Source organism: Primulina tabacum, chromosome 10 (assembly GCF_025594145.1).
Source record: "Primulina tabacum isolate GXHZ01 chromosome 10, ASM2559414v2, whole genome shotgun sequence".
Taxonomy (NCBI): domain Eukaryota; kingdom Viridiplantae; phylum Streptophyta; class Magnoliopsida; order Lamiales; family Gesneriaceae; genus Primulina; species Primulina tabacum.
Window position 1 is genome coordinate 3,796,194 of NC_134559.1, and position 17,849 is coordinate 3,814,042.

General features: G+C 35.7%; 6 protein-coding genes across 6 annotated transcripts; 2 read left to right on the top strand and 4 right to left on the bottom strand.

The window, feature by feature from the left end:
• Positions 1-145: 145 nt before the first annotated feature.
• LOC142505900 (syntaxin-43-like) lies at positions 146-4,341 on the bottom strand. Its single transcript, XM_075619043.1, is given in 9 exon segments — positions 146-514; positions 516-560; positions 649-729; positions 830-895; positions 1,007-1,084; positions 1,825-1,902; positions 2,105-2,194; positions 3,092-3,365; positions 3,991-4,341. Coding segments are annotated over 9 exon segments (966 nt in total). The 5' UTR covers positions 4,182-4,341; the 3' UTR covers positions 146-451.
• A 1,131-nt stretch (positions 4,342-5,472) lies between these two features.
• Positions 5,473-6,212, top strand: LOC142506217 (protein DMP10-like). The gene has a single exon (XM_075619400.1). It carries the CDS (start codon positions 5,474-5,476, stop codon positions 6,158-6,160), a length of 687 nt encoding a protein of 228 aa, XP_075475515.1. The 5' UTR covers position 5,473; the 3' UTR covers positions 6,161-6,212.
• Positions 6,213-6,929: 717 nt separating this feature from the next.
• Positions 6,930-7,860, top strand: LOC142505646 (dirigent protein 16-like). The gene has a single exon (XM_075618716.1). It carries the CDS (start codon positions 6,950-6,952, stop codon positions 7,721-7,723), a length of 774 nt encoding a protein of 257 aa, XP_075474831.1. The 5' UTR covers positions 6,930-6,949; the 3' UTR covers positions 7,724-7,860.
• Positions 7,861-7,874: 14 nt separating this feature from the next.
• LOC142505647 (small COPII coat GTPase SAR1A-like) lies at positions 7,875-9,601 on the bottom strand. The gene is made up of 3 exons (XM_075618717.1): positions 9,295-9,601; positions 8,727-8,858; positions 7,875-8,308 (listed from the first exon to the last, which is right to left on the bottom strand). Exons 1-3 carry the CDS (start codon positions 9,421-9,423, stop codon positions 7,988-7,990), a joined length of 582 nt encoding a protein of 193 aa, XP_075474832.1. The 5' UTR covers positions 9,424-9,601; the 3' UTR covers positions 7,875-7,987.
• Positions 9,602-10,091: 490 nt separating this feature from the next.
• LOC142505512 (calreticulin-like) lies at positions 10,092-13,583 on the bottom strand. Its single transcript, XM_075618524.1, has 14 exons — positions 13,360-13,583; positions 12,620-12,727; positions 12,317-12,509; positions 11,960-12,218; positions 11,818-11,874; positions 11,661-11,708; positions 11,495-11,581; positions 11,356-11,413; positions 11,209-11,276; positions 11,015-11,110; positions 10,865-10,912; positions 10,707-10,736; positions 10,499-10,609; positions 10,092-10,395 (listed from the first exon to the last, which is right to left on the bottom strand). The coding sequence occupies exons 1-14, from the start codon at positions 13,478-13,480 to the stop codon at positions 10,384-10,386; spliced, it is 1,296 nt and encodes a 431-aa protein (XP_075474639.1). The 5' UTR covers positions 13,481-13,583; the 3' UTR covers positions 10,092-10,383.
• A 2,091-nt stretch (positions 13,584-15,674) lies between these two features.
• On the bottom strand, positions 15,675-17,815 carry LOC142505668 (ribosomal RNA small subunit methyltransferase-like). The gene is given in 4 exon segments (XM_075618751.1): positions 15,675-16,012; positions 16,014-16,612; positions 17,349-17,597; positions 17,599-17,815. Coding segments are annotated over 4 exon segments (1,071 nt in total). The 5' UTR covers positions 17,674-17,815; the 3' UTR covers positions 15,675-15,864.
• Between the last annotated feature and the right edge of the window lie 34 nt (positions 17,816-17,849).

Genomic DNA, 17,849 nt, shown 5'->3' on the forward strand with positions numbered 1-17,849 from the left:
TCATTATTCCTAAACCATAGCCTTCCATAAAATTGATTATATGATCATTTAATGCCTCAAAAATAGAACCATTTACTACATTACTACATTATTGTTATTCGTGAATCAAGAAACAAAGATGAAGCATAAATTTGATCTCCCCCAATTGACAACAAGAAGAAAATTGTAAATAAGACTACAAAAATCTACCAGGAATGTAGATTTAATCCAATGTTTTCCACACTATACAGAAGTCCCCGAGGTAGGCCTGTCATTCCCTTGAGTCAATATATATACAATCGTAAAAAAAATGGATCGCTATTTGGTATTGATAAAATTAATTAGAAATTTCTATAAGATTGAGTTGACTAGGAAATTTGAAATTCCCACTCTTCCACTTCGTTTTATGAGTTTCCAATGCTTAAATGTGACCAAGAGGTGGTAGGAGAAAAGAAAGAGATCGAGTTCACGGTTAAAAGATTATTGTCTTCAGAACTAAGAGAACTAACATGACGAAGCACATGATGACGAGAACCTGAGGCGCACATAACCATACCGCCTTGTTTTTGGGATCTCTCAGCCTGCATTTCAAAATTTATCAATCAACGACAGGGAACAGTAAAAAAATATATGTTGGAAATAAGAAGTGGATTTTGAAAGTGTGACGACCTTCTGGAGCTGTTTCAGGCCCTCGTCGACGGATGCTGCAACATTTTGTATGTTGTAATCTATCCGGTCAACAATGGTCCCCTGATATGAAAAATTAATTTCAAGGGAACTAATCAAAGTTCAAAAGACTATTACAAGATTAGCAGGAGAAGATGTGTATAGAAGTTGCCATGCCTCTGACCTGATCAATCACCAAAACTGACAAATCCTTCATAATTTGGGCAAGTTCATTGACTGATTCTGCCACCTTTTAGCAAAAAATAACATTTAAATGAATTAGCATCTGATCAGCATGTTTTAATTTTTTTTTTTAAATAAAGAGGAAACGAAAAGGAAAAACTAGACTTGTGTGTCACACCTGCTGAATTTCTCTCTCCCTTTCAGCGGTGAGTGCCTCGCTTTTCTTTAACTTTGCCATTTGATGCTCGTTAAATCCCTGATGATATTTACACAGAAACAAAAGTTAAATCGTGTAAAATTTGTCTTTCAAATAATAATTAGGAAACTATCAGAAAAATGCCAAAACAAGGAATGGATTATAGATTAGGATGCCAAAACTAAATCTATTATGAATGGAATTTGAATTGATGGATCAGTGGAATAATCTCCCGAGGAAGTAAAAGATGGCGTTGTTTGAAAATCAGAATAATTTGTCTTAGGTCAGGACTTAGATATAACAACACTTAATCCTCAGAACCTACTGTCGAAGTATATGAACCAGGGCATATTTCTGGAGAAAAAACTATGGGAAAATTTAAGTTATCTTTTGTGAGATGTGGGAGCTCATAGACAATCAAAATATGAGAATTTAGGTAAACAGTTAAAAGGTTAAGAAGTGGTTAACTTTTTTAGGTTAAGGATTAGGTGCCTCTCAATTAATGCTTAATTACTCTATGCAGGCCTCTTGAGTCTTTTGTTATGGCTCATTATGTATTGTTGACCAAATATTTTCTATTTGAGTTTTATTACTTGTTTGTTGAAAAACATCAAATCATACTGCCAAGGAGATGGAGAAAATAGAATACATGGAACCGATCCAATCCTACAGAATATACGCCAGAGAGTAAAAAATTCATGTAAGCCTACCTATTTATTTATTCTGGTCTAATCGTCTATGCATATGATAAAGAAAAAATAGTAAGAAGTTTTCGTCAAACATAAACTAAATTCACATACTATCTCATCAAATTCCTCGTCATTCCTCCTGTAATGGTTTCCATTCAGGTTCATTTCTAAATCAACTCCATCTGGACCCTGCATGAAATGGCAAGGTGTTAAAAAAATTGGCATCATGTGCAATCACCAATGGGAAGCATAGAACAGTTCAGTAGGTGAGGTAAAATAAAACACTTCCAATCATAGTGGAGAGTTGATTAATTCACTGAAACGGAATTGTACCTCCACATATTGTGTGTCTTGAATTCATAAAATTATATTCTATCATGAATTTAAATACCTCTTTCTGTTGTCGAAGTCTGTTCAAATATGTGGACTGTTTTCTACGAAGCTCCATTGAGAGGGTTTGAAGGTCTGTTGCAAGGGAACGCTGTCAAAACATTAACATATATTAACCACAACCTTCCAAATAATAACTGAAATGCTTGAACTTATCAATAATTTTCCATTGGATAGAGGAGAGAAATTCTACCAGTATGTAGTGTGAACTATACATTTACATGCCCAGCGAGAGCAGAGTTTCCATGACCAATAAGAAATATTACATTTATGATTCTCAAGAATGCCAAATTAACAACATATGAAACATATATTAGCAAGTTAAACAAAGTTCCTACATTGCATGGGAGAGGAATCCAAAAAAGGGACACATGATGGGGACAATATAACAATATAGAGTTACTTGCTTCATTCCACATTCATTGTATAACGGCTGAAATTTCCCAAGTGTTTCAGTGAAATGGGAAGCAAAGAATATAATAACAGAAAGTTCGTTGCTTCCTTTCACACAATAGATTTGAAATACTCAGAAGTTTCTCCTGTAATACGATGAATGTGAAATAAGATTTTTTATAAAAAAAACAATAGTGCTTCTTTTAATTGCATTCACCATCATTCATTTTTTCAACTGGAAGTACAAAGATCAGGGCTCATGTGGTACATCTGACAGAATTACTGAATTAGCATAAAAGTTTTGTCAGATTACACCAGGCACCAGCTCAATTTACTATGTCCCGGATTTGGTACATCATATAAACAATCATACTGGCTGCTTCTTAACACTATATAATGTATGTTTCATTACCTTGTAGTTGGTGCTAGACAAGCAATAACAATATAGACCTCACCATTCACTATAATTTTATTTAGAAATTGAAACCTTTGCACATAGATAACATTAAAATCTTGCACACCAATTTGGGCTTTTGCATATAACATCAAAACCCTTTTTCTGTGCAATTCAGACAAGAAAATATTCAGACAATACCTGGACATTTTTCCTGATGTTTGAATCCTCTGAAGGCCCACCAGAAGAGAATTTTTGCAATCTTTTTTCTGATTTTTTTAAAAGATCAGTTATCTCATGAGTGAGAGCCTCAATACGGTGTTGATCTTCTTTACCATCTCCAAATGAAGGCATCAGAGCTTTGGCATGAGCCTTGGCTAACTCACCCATTTTTCCCCTTACACGTTGTATATTAGATGCTATTTCTTCAGACACATCCACCCATGCTGGTGGTAGACCTACTGCAACTGTACCCCTACTATAGCGCAAAACAATGTAAGAATCTGCCAACGGAATCTTAATTGTTACAGGAAATAGGAACTTAGTTTGGGCTCCGAAGAAAATTGGCTGTCATTGATAGAGAAAAATAAATAACTAAAAAGGTGCTTAATTTACTTTAACAAGCATCGACACCATCTTCCTTCAATTTAGAAAGCAGAGAAACCTAGTAGATGGATCATCTAAAATACACTTTTTTGCAATCATAAGAATCTTAGCATATCCACTTAACGAGCACATCTGTCAGGATTACTTCATGGAAATATTCTAAGCTCATCTTAAGGCAGGACTCAAACATATTAGTCACCTTAGCTACCAAGGTATAGTAAACTTAAGAGCATCCGAAGAATCAATCATAAAATGAGTAATTCCATGCCTATTCGTACATCATATAAAATCAACCGGTAAATTAATCACATCACATTAAAATTTTCGTCAGTGTTACTAAATATATAAGAACCTCTCAATCAAATCATTTCACAAAATTTAGTAGACTTTACTCTCAAACATCGAATTTCAATCACCTAAAAAAACCCAATTCACTGAAAAGTGAACAGAAAAGGTCGAAACTCACAAGTCAAATCACAAAATTAAGATAATACCTGGAGGTTCCAGGATCTTCAGTACTTAAAGGAGCATAAGATCGACCATGGTTAAGTAAAGACGCAGTTGACAGCTCGATCACCGGACCTCCGCCGCCCGAACTAGACGGAGATGATCCCGCCGGAACTCTGACACTCTTTAATGCGTCCCTGTACTTTCTATACAAAATGGTCCGATTCCTCGTCGCCATTCACCAATAATTCAATAGTTCTCACAGTTTTTTCACAAAAATTAGATGAAAAAGCGATACAATATTGAATTCAAAGTAGATCTAAGAACGATCGTAGTAGACCGGTGAGATCAATGCAATTAAGGTACCTTCGAAAGGAACGTTTACTTAGATTTCACAATTTTGGGCCCAAATTGGGCCTTTTGTAATTAAATGTTTTGGGCAACTTACCACGTGTATTTAATTTTCGATGACCCGCAGCCCCATGACTCTCGTATAATTTATCATATTTTGAATTTTAGTTCACTAAATATATAATTTGGATTATTATTTTTTGTTTTCAGTCATATTTCGACGGATTATTGACACTAGCCACCGAGGCATACGCGTTGCGTGTGTCATGAATATATGAAGATAATATATTAAATATTCATGACACTTAGCCATAATCACACCAAAACATTTGTTGGATGGCGTTTTGTTGGATGAGTAGGTCTCTTGTGCGACGGTCTCACGAATATTTATCTATGAGACGCGTCAACTCTACCGATATTCACAATAAAAAGTAATACTCTTAGCATAAAAAGTAATATTTTTTCATGTATGACTCAAATAAGAGATTCGTCTCACAAAATACGACCCGTGAGACCGTATCACACAAGTTTTTGACTTGTTAGATTAACTAATCAGATTTGATAATTATGAGAGTGATAATTTTAATTTCTCCAAGATAAAGTCCAACATATATTCTAATTTTAGAAGATATTTACCCAAATTCAAGTAATTAACAAACTATGCTATGCTTTCAGCAATTTGTATTTTCTAACAAGAAACATATACTAACTAACCGATGGTTCCGAGGGAGTGAAATTGGTAAACGGAGAAACTAAAACGTAACCTATAAACCTTACGAAATGTTTTCTAACTTCTTCCAACAAGCACAACAAATCAATCCAAACTATTGATGTGAGATGACTTAATTTATATTTTCTCAAAAATCATCCTAATTTTGTTAAATTGAAAGCGAAAATGACAAAATTGGTCCAATAAGTTGTATTATTTTCGTCATTTGAATACTCAACGATCCTATTTCGCTTGTAACTTTAATCATTTTTTCACGTCTCATAATATCTTAGAACTAGCAATGTAAGCTTGCACGGGTATAATATATATTTATGTATACCAAAACTTTCAAAACTCTTCCTATTGTCAATCCATAGATACACACACATACACACACAAACATGTGTGTATGTACATATCTATGCAACTGTGAACCATATATAACGTCAAACAACAAAAAACTAATCAACATGGCTCAAACCACGGCGACACGGTCACCACCATGTTCCCCGCCCGTCCCGAGGCCAAAAAGACTCGGCACAACCACTCCCTCCACCCACCCTGTACACAAAACCTTAGCCTGCGCAGCTAACCTAGCCAACCTCCTGCCAACAGGCACGGTCCTCGCCTTCCGGACCTTAATGCCTTCATTTTCGAACAAGGGTGTTTGCGAAACATCGAACAAATGCCTCACAGCCAGCTTGATCCTCTTCTGCGCAACTGCATGCTTTCTTTCATCATTCACAGATAGTTTCATAGATGGTGCTGATCAGGGCAAGTTGTACTACGGCATCGCCACCTTCAAAGGCTTTTATGTATTCAACCGGGACGACAAAGATCACGAAGACGAAGGAGATCAGCTCGTATTGGAGACTGAAGAAAAGAAGGATAATACAGTGGATTTATCCAAGTTTAAGTTAAGTTTGATAGATTTTGTTCATGCTTTCGTGTCCCTATTCGTGTTCTTGGTGTTCGCATTTAGTGAGAGTGATGTGCAGAATTGTTTGTTGGTGGGATTCCGAGGAGCAAACGTGGATGAACTGGCGATGAATTTGCCTCTGGCTGCTGGGGCATTCTCGAGCTTTTTGTTCATGATTTTCCCATCTACACGTAGAGGAATTGGATATGCAGATTTGCCTAATTATGTATCCAAATGATACGAACAATTAATGTTCTTGCAACAGTTTCTTTGATTTAGATAACAAACTCTTCTTTCAAATGTGGATAATTTTGAAAATCTTATTTTAATATTTTGAAAGATAAAAAATTCGAATAAAATTTTGTTTTATCCCATGCATATATGAGATAAACCCTCTAAAAAAATTCATTAATACATATCCCAAAATATGTCCAAAAATATCTGTTTGCTTTATTTTCACTATATCATGTCATTTTTGTAATTATTATTTCAAAAAAAAATATTAAAATTAAATATTTTGAACATTGTAACTCCATCATCTTATTTTATGCAAACAATTTAAAGACATATCTATTAATGTAAGTCCTTATAATATAAGCATATATTTATAAGCTGTTAAAAATAAATTTTGCCAAATATCATAAGATAATTCCTGTATTACATTCCAGCAATGGGAAATAACACGTCATACTTTTCCGTAATTTTTAAATATTAAAATTTAGTACATTCTAATTTCATTTAGATAAAAGAGATTCTTAGGGAATTTTTTTTTTTAAAAAAAAAAACTAAATTTAAGAATAGTTAATCAGACCATAAGACAGTCTTAGAAAGGATTTTCTGTTCGAATGTTTATGTTCGTTTAGTTAACCTCTAAACTTAGAGTTAAAATAACTTGATATTATCTTTCCCATCCCAGCCCGGATACTAGGTCAAATGCTCGTAACAACTTCACCATGGCTACAACTACTCCATTTTCTTGAACGACCTAAGCAAAGTTTCTATATAAAACCCACTTCTAATACCACTGATGCACCATCCAAAACCAAACACAATGAAAATGTTGAAGCAAATCGCATACTTTTCAATGCTATTTGCAGCCATCAATCTTGCAACAATTGTAGCGGCAGTTGATCCTCCAGCTGCAGCAACAGGTGAACCAGTGTTCGAGATGTACATGCATGATATTCTAGGTGGCAGCAACCCAACGGCCAGGCCCATCACCGGCTTGTTAGGTAGTATCTACAGCGGCCAAGTTCCCTTCGCCCGGCCTCTGGGTTTCTTGCCGCCGGATGGGGCCGTAGCCATTCCTAATGCCAATGGTGCGATCCCAACCATAAATCCTAATGGGGTTCCACTAGGTACCGGCTTAGCCGGCACAACTTTTGCCGGAATACCAAATACTGGCAACTCCATTGTCACCGGACAGTTAGGACCTGACGGGTTGGGACTTGGGTTCGGAACAATCACGGTTATCGATGATTTCTTGACCTCAGCTCCAGAGTTTGGCTCCCAACAATTGGGTAAAGCACAAGGGATTTACGTCGCAAGCTCTGCAGATGGATCCATACAGATGATGGCATTTACAGCTATGCTTGAAGGAGGGGAATATGGGGATAGCATCAACTTTTTCGGTGTATTCAAGATTGGTGGCACCATGTCACGACTTTCAGTTACCGGTGGCTCAGGTAAGTTTAAGAACGCATGCGGATTTGCAGAGGTGCGATCACTCATTCCAACTGGTCAACATGTCATTGATGGTGCTGAGACATTGTTGAGGATCATAGTCCATCTTACTTACTGATCAGAACAAAGTTCAAATAAAAGAAAAACAATTCATTACGGGGAGTAGGTGATTGTATCAAAATTGATGTGTGATCAGTTTGATTTCTGCTTTGTTTGCAATTATAAAAATGGCAATTGACGTATTCAAAAATTCAAGGCACGATGCATAATAGAAAATGAAAACAGAAATCTATGCGACAATGTTTTAAAGTAAACACTACCAACTCAAGTACAGTGAAATATATTCTCTACATGAAACACGAAAATGTATCACCATCACCCATTACTTAATGTACTGAGACACCCATTTGAAGCCATCTCCATAACCCATTTTACGGACAATGCTGCACATGAATACCTCAAGAGGGCGTACATTGGAGTCGGTTAAATTTACTTTGCCCTTGCCAGTGGTGAGTCCCATCAAGCCCATGTGATACCGCAACTCTTCTTCTGAAGCAGCATAAGGGATGTCAATCTTGTTGCCCAAAATCAAGAATGGGACGGTCGCCAAGGATTCATCATATAGGAGCGCATCAAGCTCTTTCTTTGACTCTGCAAACCTCTCCTTGTCATAAGCATCAACTAAGTAAACAACTGCATCCACCTTTCCACCAAAAAAATTATCTTATTATCCATAAAAAATTCACAGGTAAATTTGTGTTAAGGTAATCTTTAATACTAAGAAGCTCCATTCTAGGCAACTGCTAACAGCCAAATGATACCAACAAAGTGACTGGCCAAAATGGAACAACCATATTTGCAACCAATGAGAGAATACAATTACAAAGAATCCTAAATCATCATAAATAACTTTGTAGAGAAAGTATTCTGAAAGGGTTAGTAGCTTAGCATATCTTTAATCTCCATGGTAGAGAGTCGTTGATAGTAGTGCCCAGATTTGGAATACCATCAATAATGAAGCCTAAAAAAGCCAACGAAGGACACTGCAACAAAGTACTACAATGCAGACTAAGAACTAAAGATCTTTAAAAAATTAAATCCATGAGGGAAAGAAATAATACTTTGGCATAATAATCTTTCCAAACTCTGCGGGCTATTTGATGGCCACCCAAATCAAAAGCTTTGAACTTGATTTTCCCAATACTCAGCTCCTCTGATGTTGGATACTGAGTCGGCTGGTGTTGTACCAATCTCTGCTTATTTCCAACACATTGACAAGATCATATTCATTTCTAATCCAAGCACAAAGCATCACAGCATAAAATTGGATTAAATATTCAAAGTAGGTTAATCATCAAGGTTATGTTCCTAATCCTTGAGGAAAAAATACACAAAACACTTGAGCTTTATTTTTCGGAAAGAAAATCACAGATGAAATGCTAGCACAAATAAACCTGTTTATGAGAAATGTCAGTTAATAATATGTTCATTCCTTGAACATCCGTCAAATCACCACTATTGCCCCACCCCACCCTGATCTCAATACGGTTCCTCATCCATCAATCTCTTCGAATAAAAATTATCTCATACAAGACCAACGCAATCAATAAGACTCGATCCGATTCGCAACTGATGAATACATATAATCAAAAAAGGTGCGCAAAAATCAAACATTAAAGGAAAAGGAACCTCGTCTTTGAGCATATGAAGGAGAGTAGTTTTTCCGGCGTTGTCAAGACCTAAGAAGAGGATTTTCGCCTCCTTCTGCCACAACCCTAGCGATGCCAGCACTCCATAGAACCAATCCACCAGAAACATTTTCGAATTCTTCGATGAATTCTGTATCTATTCCCCGATTAACTGATCGATCGAGACCTCCGATCTGAAAGAACCAACCGCGTAAACCAAACGAATGGGCCGATGTACGAGCGGTTCGAAAACCAAACCAAGCGCCCCTAATTAATTCGGAGCCTCCAGAATAGAATGAGTGGATTGTTATTAATATCATGTTTGGATGGAGAGAGTTTGATTTAATATCGATTTTTTTTTCTTGATTTAATCGATATAAATTTAACTACTAATATTAAGATGGGAATTACGACTTGTAAATTTTAATGTTACGTCACGAAAATATAAAATAAAATGGAATATGAAAACAAAATTATATATGAATTTGGATATTTAACACATGGTGTTGTACGCTATAAATTTTATGGGTTTTGCTTCAATGTGATGGTTTGGAATTTGGCAAAAAAAATTAAATTGTTTTCGTTGATCGCATTTGTTTGTTGAGTCAACGTGTCATGTAAGAAGATGTCATAAATGTTATATTGGAATTTGGATCGATTCAAAGGATGTACGAATAGAAATATATAATATTATATCTTAACACAAAAATTGCTTCTATTATTTTAATAATAGATAATTAAAATTATATAGAAAATGAAGTAAAACACCATTTTCGCAAAAAGGAATACTCGGAAGTATAAGCAAATAAAGGTGGCTAAATGACGATGAAATCACGCAACTTGGGTATTGTCTCGTAATCTAGAACAATACGCGATTCTGTAAGTTCTCTAATGCTCCCCTTAGTTGTAAGAAATCAAAGCAATATGCCTCCGTTTTTTTAATGTGGCCTCAAACTGTTCAGCATTTTTCTACAAAAACAGAGGTCTAAAACAAGTAAATTTAGAAAAGGAAAAATTGTGGAGCGCCTTAACCGGCTCAGCTTCTGGTCTTGAGAGCGAACTTTTACGAGAACCAGAGTATCGGAGCATCCTACAGTTCATCCTGCATGAACAAAGAGTATACACATGCAAATTGAGACGAAGTTAAAAGCAAGATGGTATTAAAACGATTTCCATACAAGGAGGAAAAAGATTGGTGTTTATACATGAACATCATCGTCCACATCAGCCGCAGGGTCGTCTTCCTTAGAATCTGGCTTGGCATTGTCACTAGCTTCATTGTCTTCTGCATCAGAATCATTATCCCCATCCTCAGCCTGTTATTCGAAGACCATTGAGATAAAGACACCAAATGAGAAAACAAAAATAGGAGACGTTTATTTATATAGTCACAAGAAAGCATTCGGGGCTTACATCAGAATCAATTGGATCCGACTTTGACTCCTGAATTGAACAGAAAATAAATAAACAGTGGAGAGAATCATAAATCAGATATAATTTGAAAGTGATTTGAATAAGGAACATTATGGGCAGTGACGGGATAAATTCCAAATAAATAAGCGAAAACGTACCTCCTCTTCTCTCTTCTTTTCTGCCTCATCAAAAGCGGCCTTCTCAGCCTGGAATATCGGCATCATTAGGCATTAGTTTCCCTTGTTTAACGGGGAAAATGTACTTTTGAAAAACTGGAAGAGAAATATCAGAAAGACAAATTTACATACCTCCTTTTGCTTTCCCCATGTATCTTCAGCTAGCTGCTTAGCATACTCGGGATCATCACATACCAAGACATTGTCAAACATGGTTCCAGATTTCACCTGCAGAAGTATATAGTTTCCCAACGAACATGTGTAATAATATAATCAGAGTAATTATACAGAAATTGAACACAAAGGAAACAACAAAATTCCTGTACCTGCCACAACTCGATCCCAACATACTTCAGATTCGAGAAAACATAGAGATCTGGATCATCCTTAAAGTCTGAAATCATGTTACAATGGGGTTATACAAATTCTTTGAAATGCAACGAGCAACCAAATGATCAAGAGATGTAAGGAACCTGGATTATCAATCAATGGTGTCTTCCATTTCCCACTGTAGTCGGGGTTCTTAATTTTCTGGCAATACAAAGGATGGCTTTTATTAGTCTGTTCAATTTAATATACCAACAAACTTGCACCAAAAAAAAATCCATAAACCTTTGGCTCCCATGGACCCTTGTATTCAGGATTGGGAATGGTTGGTGCCGTCCACTCACCATCCTCCTCATCATCCCAATCCTCTGGCTGCAATTAACAAGCAGTATACAGCATTCGGTAGTTACAAGGAATGCAGAAACAGGACCGGAATTTGGATATAATTTACCTTTTTGGCATCAGGGTCTTGAATCTCCTTCAGAATGTCATCATAACCCTGTATAGTTAAACTTTGGTTTAGATATGTTGTAGGACAAAATGAGTTTCCGTTAGGCCACAAGCCATGACTACTACCAACTGATATGAAACTCAGGAAGTTAATATACCTCGGGCTTTTGGTCTTCAGGGTCAGCAATATATTCTTTGTCATCCCAGTCTTCAGGCTGTCTCAAAATTCAAAGAACGATAATATCAAAATTTTTGGTACCAGAACAAAAATAATTTTGATGTATGACTACAACCACCAACCTTCTTGGCCTCAGGGTCCTTAATCTTCTTCGGAGGGAGAAGATCCCAGTCCGAATACAAGCTACCGGATTGTTTCTCTATGTTGTCAATGAGGATGCTGTATGTAGCATCAGGGCGGAGTATGAAAGTATAAACATGAGTCAGTTGGTCAGTTTCACATGGAACATCCTTCTTGATCAAGTGGTTTGCCCCATTGTAAGTCAGAATAGCATGAACTTTCTTAGTGCTGTAGCCACAGATGTCTGGTCCAAACATGATGCTGCAATCAACCATGTAGTGCAATCAATCAGCAAGAACTGGTACAGAAATTGAAGAAGGGAAAATGCTGGTACATAAAAGGACGGTAAGAGACATAACCTGTAAGGAGTGTCACCACCAAATTTCTTCTGATCAACTTCACCGCTAAGCAATTTCATGTATCCGCCACCACAGTCAAGTTTCTGTTCATGCTTAACAGAGAACTGGAAAATTAAGGTCTTGCCTTTATTGCTGAGTTCAGGGTACTCGGCTGAGATGGCATAAAATCTATAGTCTTCACTGGTCTGAATACCTGAAATAAGTCAAGGAAAACATCAGCACTAGATGTTGGGTGTTTCGCTATTCACACAAATTTACAAATCCAAGCTCTGCCATGTGCACTTTACACAATGAGATAATTACCTTTGTCGTTGGGGTCTCCATTCCATTTTCCTGAGGTGTAATTCCACTCTCCAGCCATGTTATCATCTTTCTTCCAGTCAGATTTGACCCATCGACTCTCCCATCCATCTTAATAACGCAGCCAAATAAATAATGAGAATACAACACAATCAAGGGAAAAAGCTCAATCAAGTAAATACTTCCATTTTGTAAACCATAACAGACATAATCTATCTTTCACCCTTCCCTCACTCGTCTACACATGAAGCATCAATATAACTGAAAATTATCAAACCCCTTAAAAAACTCCAGTAAGCTCCAATTTTGGCACCACTCAACAGATTTGAAAAGTATTTGATCACAAAAACTGCATTAAGTCTACAGCCAAATTCTGTCCAGTGAAATGGGCAGCCCCAAACTAAACTATACATAGAATCTTTGATGCAGCCGTAATGGTGAGGGTAAAGAGGTTAGCACTTCATTAGATCCTCATGTCCACGGACAAAGTTAATCGCTTATGCTTCTAAATCAATTCAACATATAGGCGACAAAATGATCTGACTCCACACTGAAATATACATAAAGTGAGAACAACTATATCAGATCTACGTCAACCATAGCAGTGATTAGCTCATCGATGTTAACTGACATCAAAACAATAAGATCGCAGCAAAAAAAGGAACCAAATCCAATCGAACGACACTTAAAAACAACCGAAATTAACCAAATGACGCAAAATTCAGACAAAGGAAATCCGGTACCATCGAAACGCTCCTCGAAGAACACTGTAGCAGAAGAAACCGCTAGGAGCAGAGAAATAGCAATGGGCAGAGAGAGAATATTAGGGTTCATTAACTGGAATATTCTTCGTGAAATCGCCATAGCTAATTTCCGAAGTGAGCTTCAAATTCGGCATGATATTTATAGGGGTGGATCGTTGACCACCTGCTAATGATCTTAGGTCGTGTTATTTTATGCACATTAAAATTTAATGCACGTTTAACACTATTGATATTGATGATGGTGAAATAAATACTTGGGTTAGAGTTTGGATTATTTTGTTGAAAATACTTTTTTTCAATATTGTTCTTTTATACAAGAGAGAGTGCTATGATATATATATATATATATAACATATATATATATATATATAATTTTGTAATGTTGTACACGTTTGGTATTCACTTATCAATAAGGTGTTACATTTTTATTAGATGTAATGAAACTATAGTAATCGTGTTTCCAAAAAAACCTATTATTTTTTTAGCTAAGAGGTGATTTGTGATCCTATCAACAAACTTGTTCACGAGTTAACAAGTCGAACATTGCAAACCTTGAAGCATGGTTCATATATCTGAACAACTCAAAAAACTTTTATCAACTCGAGCTTTGAATAGCTTACGCGTGACTTGGTACATTTACATCAATATATATATATATATGTGTGTGTGTGTGATCAAATTATCGAACTTATTTTTTTATATGACTATGGAAGTCTCGGTCGCTTTTTTTCTATGTGCATTTGATGAACACCCAAACTAACATAGTACCTGAATCCACATTGTATAAATAAACAAACTAAATGATAAAGAGAATAAAATTTATTATTATTATTATTAACGTTCATCTAATACATCGAGTCGGACACGCAGTGAAATTCATCTTATTTGCACATAGCATGGGTGTGGAACATTTATTAAGTGAAATAAAAAAACTTTGACAAGTATTATGAATTATATTTAATTTGATATTTGAAAATACTCCTCATGAGGGAATCGTTTCAACGTTTTAAAACTTTGTCTCTATTCACTATTGGTTATTATTTGATTATATGATGCTAAGTGTATTACTTTGGGTAGCATTGATGAATTGAATAAAAAAAATATAATGGTATTTTTTTGGAACGAAAGTTGATAACGATATCGATAGTGAGAAAATATTGTTTTAGGTATATATAAATATAAAATGGATTGATAGTATTAATGAATTTGCGTAATTGAACACGACAAAAACTTGTGTGCGACGGTCTCTATGGGTGTTCATCGGTCGGTCGGTTCAGTTTTCGATTTTTTCTTCGATTTGGTTCGGTTTTCTACCAAAATGGTTCGAATATTTCTGTCGATTATTTCGATTTTGACATAATTATTTAAATTAATAAGATAAACATATTGTAAAATATAATATGTTATCTTTCTTACATGATTTCTTAAGTAAAACATTTAAATATAAAGTCTAAATGAATTACATAAACAACAATCAACTAAATATTATTCAAAATAATTCATCATTCACTAATATCGTCTCAAAAAATATATAGTAAAATAAATTTATTAATTCAATGAAATTTCGATTTTTTCGATCGGTTCGATTTTGACATGTATAATCCGAAATCGAACCAAATAAATTTCAATTTTAACATTTATATCCGAATTATAAAATATTCAGTGTTCGATTTTTTCGGTTTGGATTTTCGGTTTTATCCGAAATTTGAACACCCTTAACGGTCTCACGAGTCGTATTTTGTGAGACGACTTCTTATTTGAGTCATGCATTAAAAAATATTACTTTTTATGCTAAAAAAATTACTTTTTATTGTGAATATCGGTAGGATTGACCCGTCTTACCGATAAAAATTCGTGAGATCGTTTCACAAGATACATATTAATTGAATACAAAGAAGCTACATAATTAAAAATATATATTATATAAACCCAACAATAATGTTTACGGATCGAATTGATGCATACGTAAAGTATCAGAAATATTAAAAAAAAAAAAAACAATGATACAATAAATGCTGCCGTCGAACTAAATTTAATTATTCAAGAACTGTATTAAAAATAGTATAAAATTTTAAAAAGAAATAAAAGTATTATTTGAATGCAATTTACAAAATTCAAGGCCCCAACACGTTTTTATAAACGTGTTGTTTAAAAAAATATTACATAATATTTTGAAAGATGTTTTAAGAATATCACGAAATAAGTTTGAACAACTATTCTATAAAAATATTTTTAAAATTGATGAGATAATTGTTTATGCATAAAAAAATAAAAAAAAAATGTTTAACAAAATCTTATCCAATCACACGCTTCAAATTTTTTCCTTGGTAAAATACGTAAAACTCGTCTAAACGAAGCCCGAGTAATTCCGAATACATAGATTATACTCCACGTCTAATTGATCTTGAAAAAAAACAAAAACGGGAATCATACGAAATAAAAAGAGCTACAAAAAGTACAAGATGGGCAAAACTGGTGCTAACACTAAGAAAAATGAATACCGGCCTGGTTAAATAATGAAAGCAGATGCATGAAATCGCCTTGTGAGAGCTTGGAGGATCGTTTTTCTTCAAAACCTCCTTGCTTCAAGATGCCCAAAACTTTGTCCTTAAAACCCGAGGTCTTAGTATTACCCATCGTCCATTTCAGTCTCCATCTCATCGTCATTTATTCCATCTTCGCTGTCCATGTTCAAATCACCAAGAGTGTCTCCTAAAGCAGATACACACGAGGACATTTCTGCATCATCCGAAAATCCTTCTGGTGTAAGCTGCAGTGCCTGTAAAGTCTTGTAGTTCTTTTCCAGTATCGAAAGGACAGTCTTTTGTCTAAACAAAGAACCTAAAGTTTTGTTCTTTCGATTGAAACAGATTCGGACTAAACCATCCCACTCCTTGAAATTCACAGGAGGAAGTGGTTTCCTTGGTTCAATTCTAACTACGGAAGAGTCAACCTTGGGTGGTGGCCTAAAGTTGTTTCTTCCAACCTTCAGCAAGTGGTTAACCCGGGCCAAAAGTTGAGTGTTCACAGAAAGACGACAATAGAGGGTATCACCTGGTTGAGCAACAAGCCTCATGGCAAATTCCCTTTGGAACATAATTACTGCACACCTGAACAATGGACGGTGAGACAATAACTTGAAGGTAAGAGGAGAGGAAATTTGATATGGGATGTTTGCCACGCAAATGTCAAAGTATGGAAGATCACACTTTAAAACATCTCCTTGTATAACCTGAAGGAAGAATATTGAAATAATAAGTTTTGATCATTTATTCAGAATTACACCACATGTCACAAAGTGTCCGGAAACAATTAGATGAAACAACAACAAAGCCCAACTAAATCAGGCTAAGACCGAATAACTTCCACTGCCTTGATTATTATTTCAGGTTGAGAGATCTTTTTTCAAATAAAAGAGAAAGAAGTAAGGCTAAAACATTGAACCAAAGAAAGAATTGAGTACAATCAGAGTCTCGGACAAAAAAGTAAGCTCTAAATTCATGCAGTGACATTCAGATATTATAGTATCAATTCACTTGAGACCTGCCCTCCAAGTTCGAACAAGCTCGGCATCTATGGGGGATTCCACCACCAAAAAAAAAAAATAGTGAACGAAAATTGGATTTCCAACGCTATACACTAGTAGAAAGGATAACGCCAAGATGATTGCAGAGACATATTTTTTCCCACAGTAAAAATACTGCCTTTGTTCAAATTAGTGGATTATGAATATGGAAGAGTTCAATTCTAGTACAACTGAAGAAGTAAATAACTTTTAATATAATAATAACTCGATAATTTGTTTACCAGATAATTCAATTGAAATCTTCAGCAAATTTCTCGAACCTCCAGGCAAACAACATAACCATAAGAACTAAAAACCAAGAGGAAAAAAAAAACACTTGCACGCCACAAAATTCTTGAAATAAAGATTCTCTCAAAACGCAAAATGGCTGCAAAATATTAACCTTCAATTGATTAGAAAAAGGAGTTCCTTGAAAACGACGCTGCAACTCGAGAACCATACGAGGATCGAGCTCTATAGCCACGACCGATTTCCCAGCTTCAAGGAGCTTCTTCGTGAGATTACCCGTACCAGAACCAATCTCAAGGATGACGTCAGTAGACTTAATTCCGGCTTTTTGAACAATTGAGTCGACCAACAGTGGGTTTTTAAGTATATGTTGTCCCTTCGACTTGTGAAAGGGGATTCCGCCCTTGGAAACCTTTCGACGCCGCCGGGGCTCCGCCCTTTTGGGACGGCCTCTCTCTCCTGATCTTGCCTCCCGCCATTAGAGAGGTGAAATCGGAGATCTCTGGGTTCCCTTTTCCCCGTGTCGACTGCGGCTGAATTTGGGGAGAAAGGGGTTTTTGTCTTTGGGCAACTCGGGCCTCTCGGTCCTAAAGCCGGCCCAATAAACAGATATCCAATAAACAATTCAAATATTATAATAATATTTTATATATGG

Excerpts from the sequence above, each read along its gene's own strand:
- LOC142506217 (XM_075619400.1), top strand. The coding sequence starts at position 5,474 with ATGGCTCAAACCACGGCGACACGGTCACCACCATGTTCCCCGCCCGTC.
- LOC142505646 (XM_075618716.1), top strand. The coding sequence starts at position 6,950 with ATGCACCATCCAAAACCAAACACAATGAAAATGTTGAAGCAAATCGCA.
- LOC142505647 (XM_075618717.1), bottom strand. The coding sequence starts at position 9,423 with ATGTTTCTGGTGGATTGGTTCTATGGAGTGCTGGCATCGCTAGGGTTG. Across the intron at positions 8,859-9,294 it reads TTCATATGCTCAAAGACGAG|AGATTGGTACAACACCAGCC; the intron begins GTTCCTTTTCCT and ends GGAAATAAGCAG. Across the intron at positions 8,309-8,726 it reads GGAAAGATTATTATGCCAAA|GTGGATGCAGTTGTTTACTT; the intron begins GTATTATTTCTT and ends TTTGGTGGAAAG.
- LOC142505512 (XM_075618524.1), bottom strand. The coding sequence starts at position 13,480 with ATGGCGATTTCACGAAGAATATTCCAGTTAATGAACCCTAATATTCTC. Across the intron at positions 11,582-11,660 it reads AAGACCCTGATGCCAAAAAG|CCAGAGGATTGGGATGATGA; the intron begins GTAAATTATATC and ends TGTTAATTGCAG. Across the intron at positions 10,737-10,864 it reads AAAAGAAGAGAGAAGAGGAG|GAGTCAAAGTCGGATCCAAT; the intron begins GTACGTTTTCGC and ends TGTTCAATTCAG.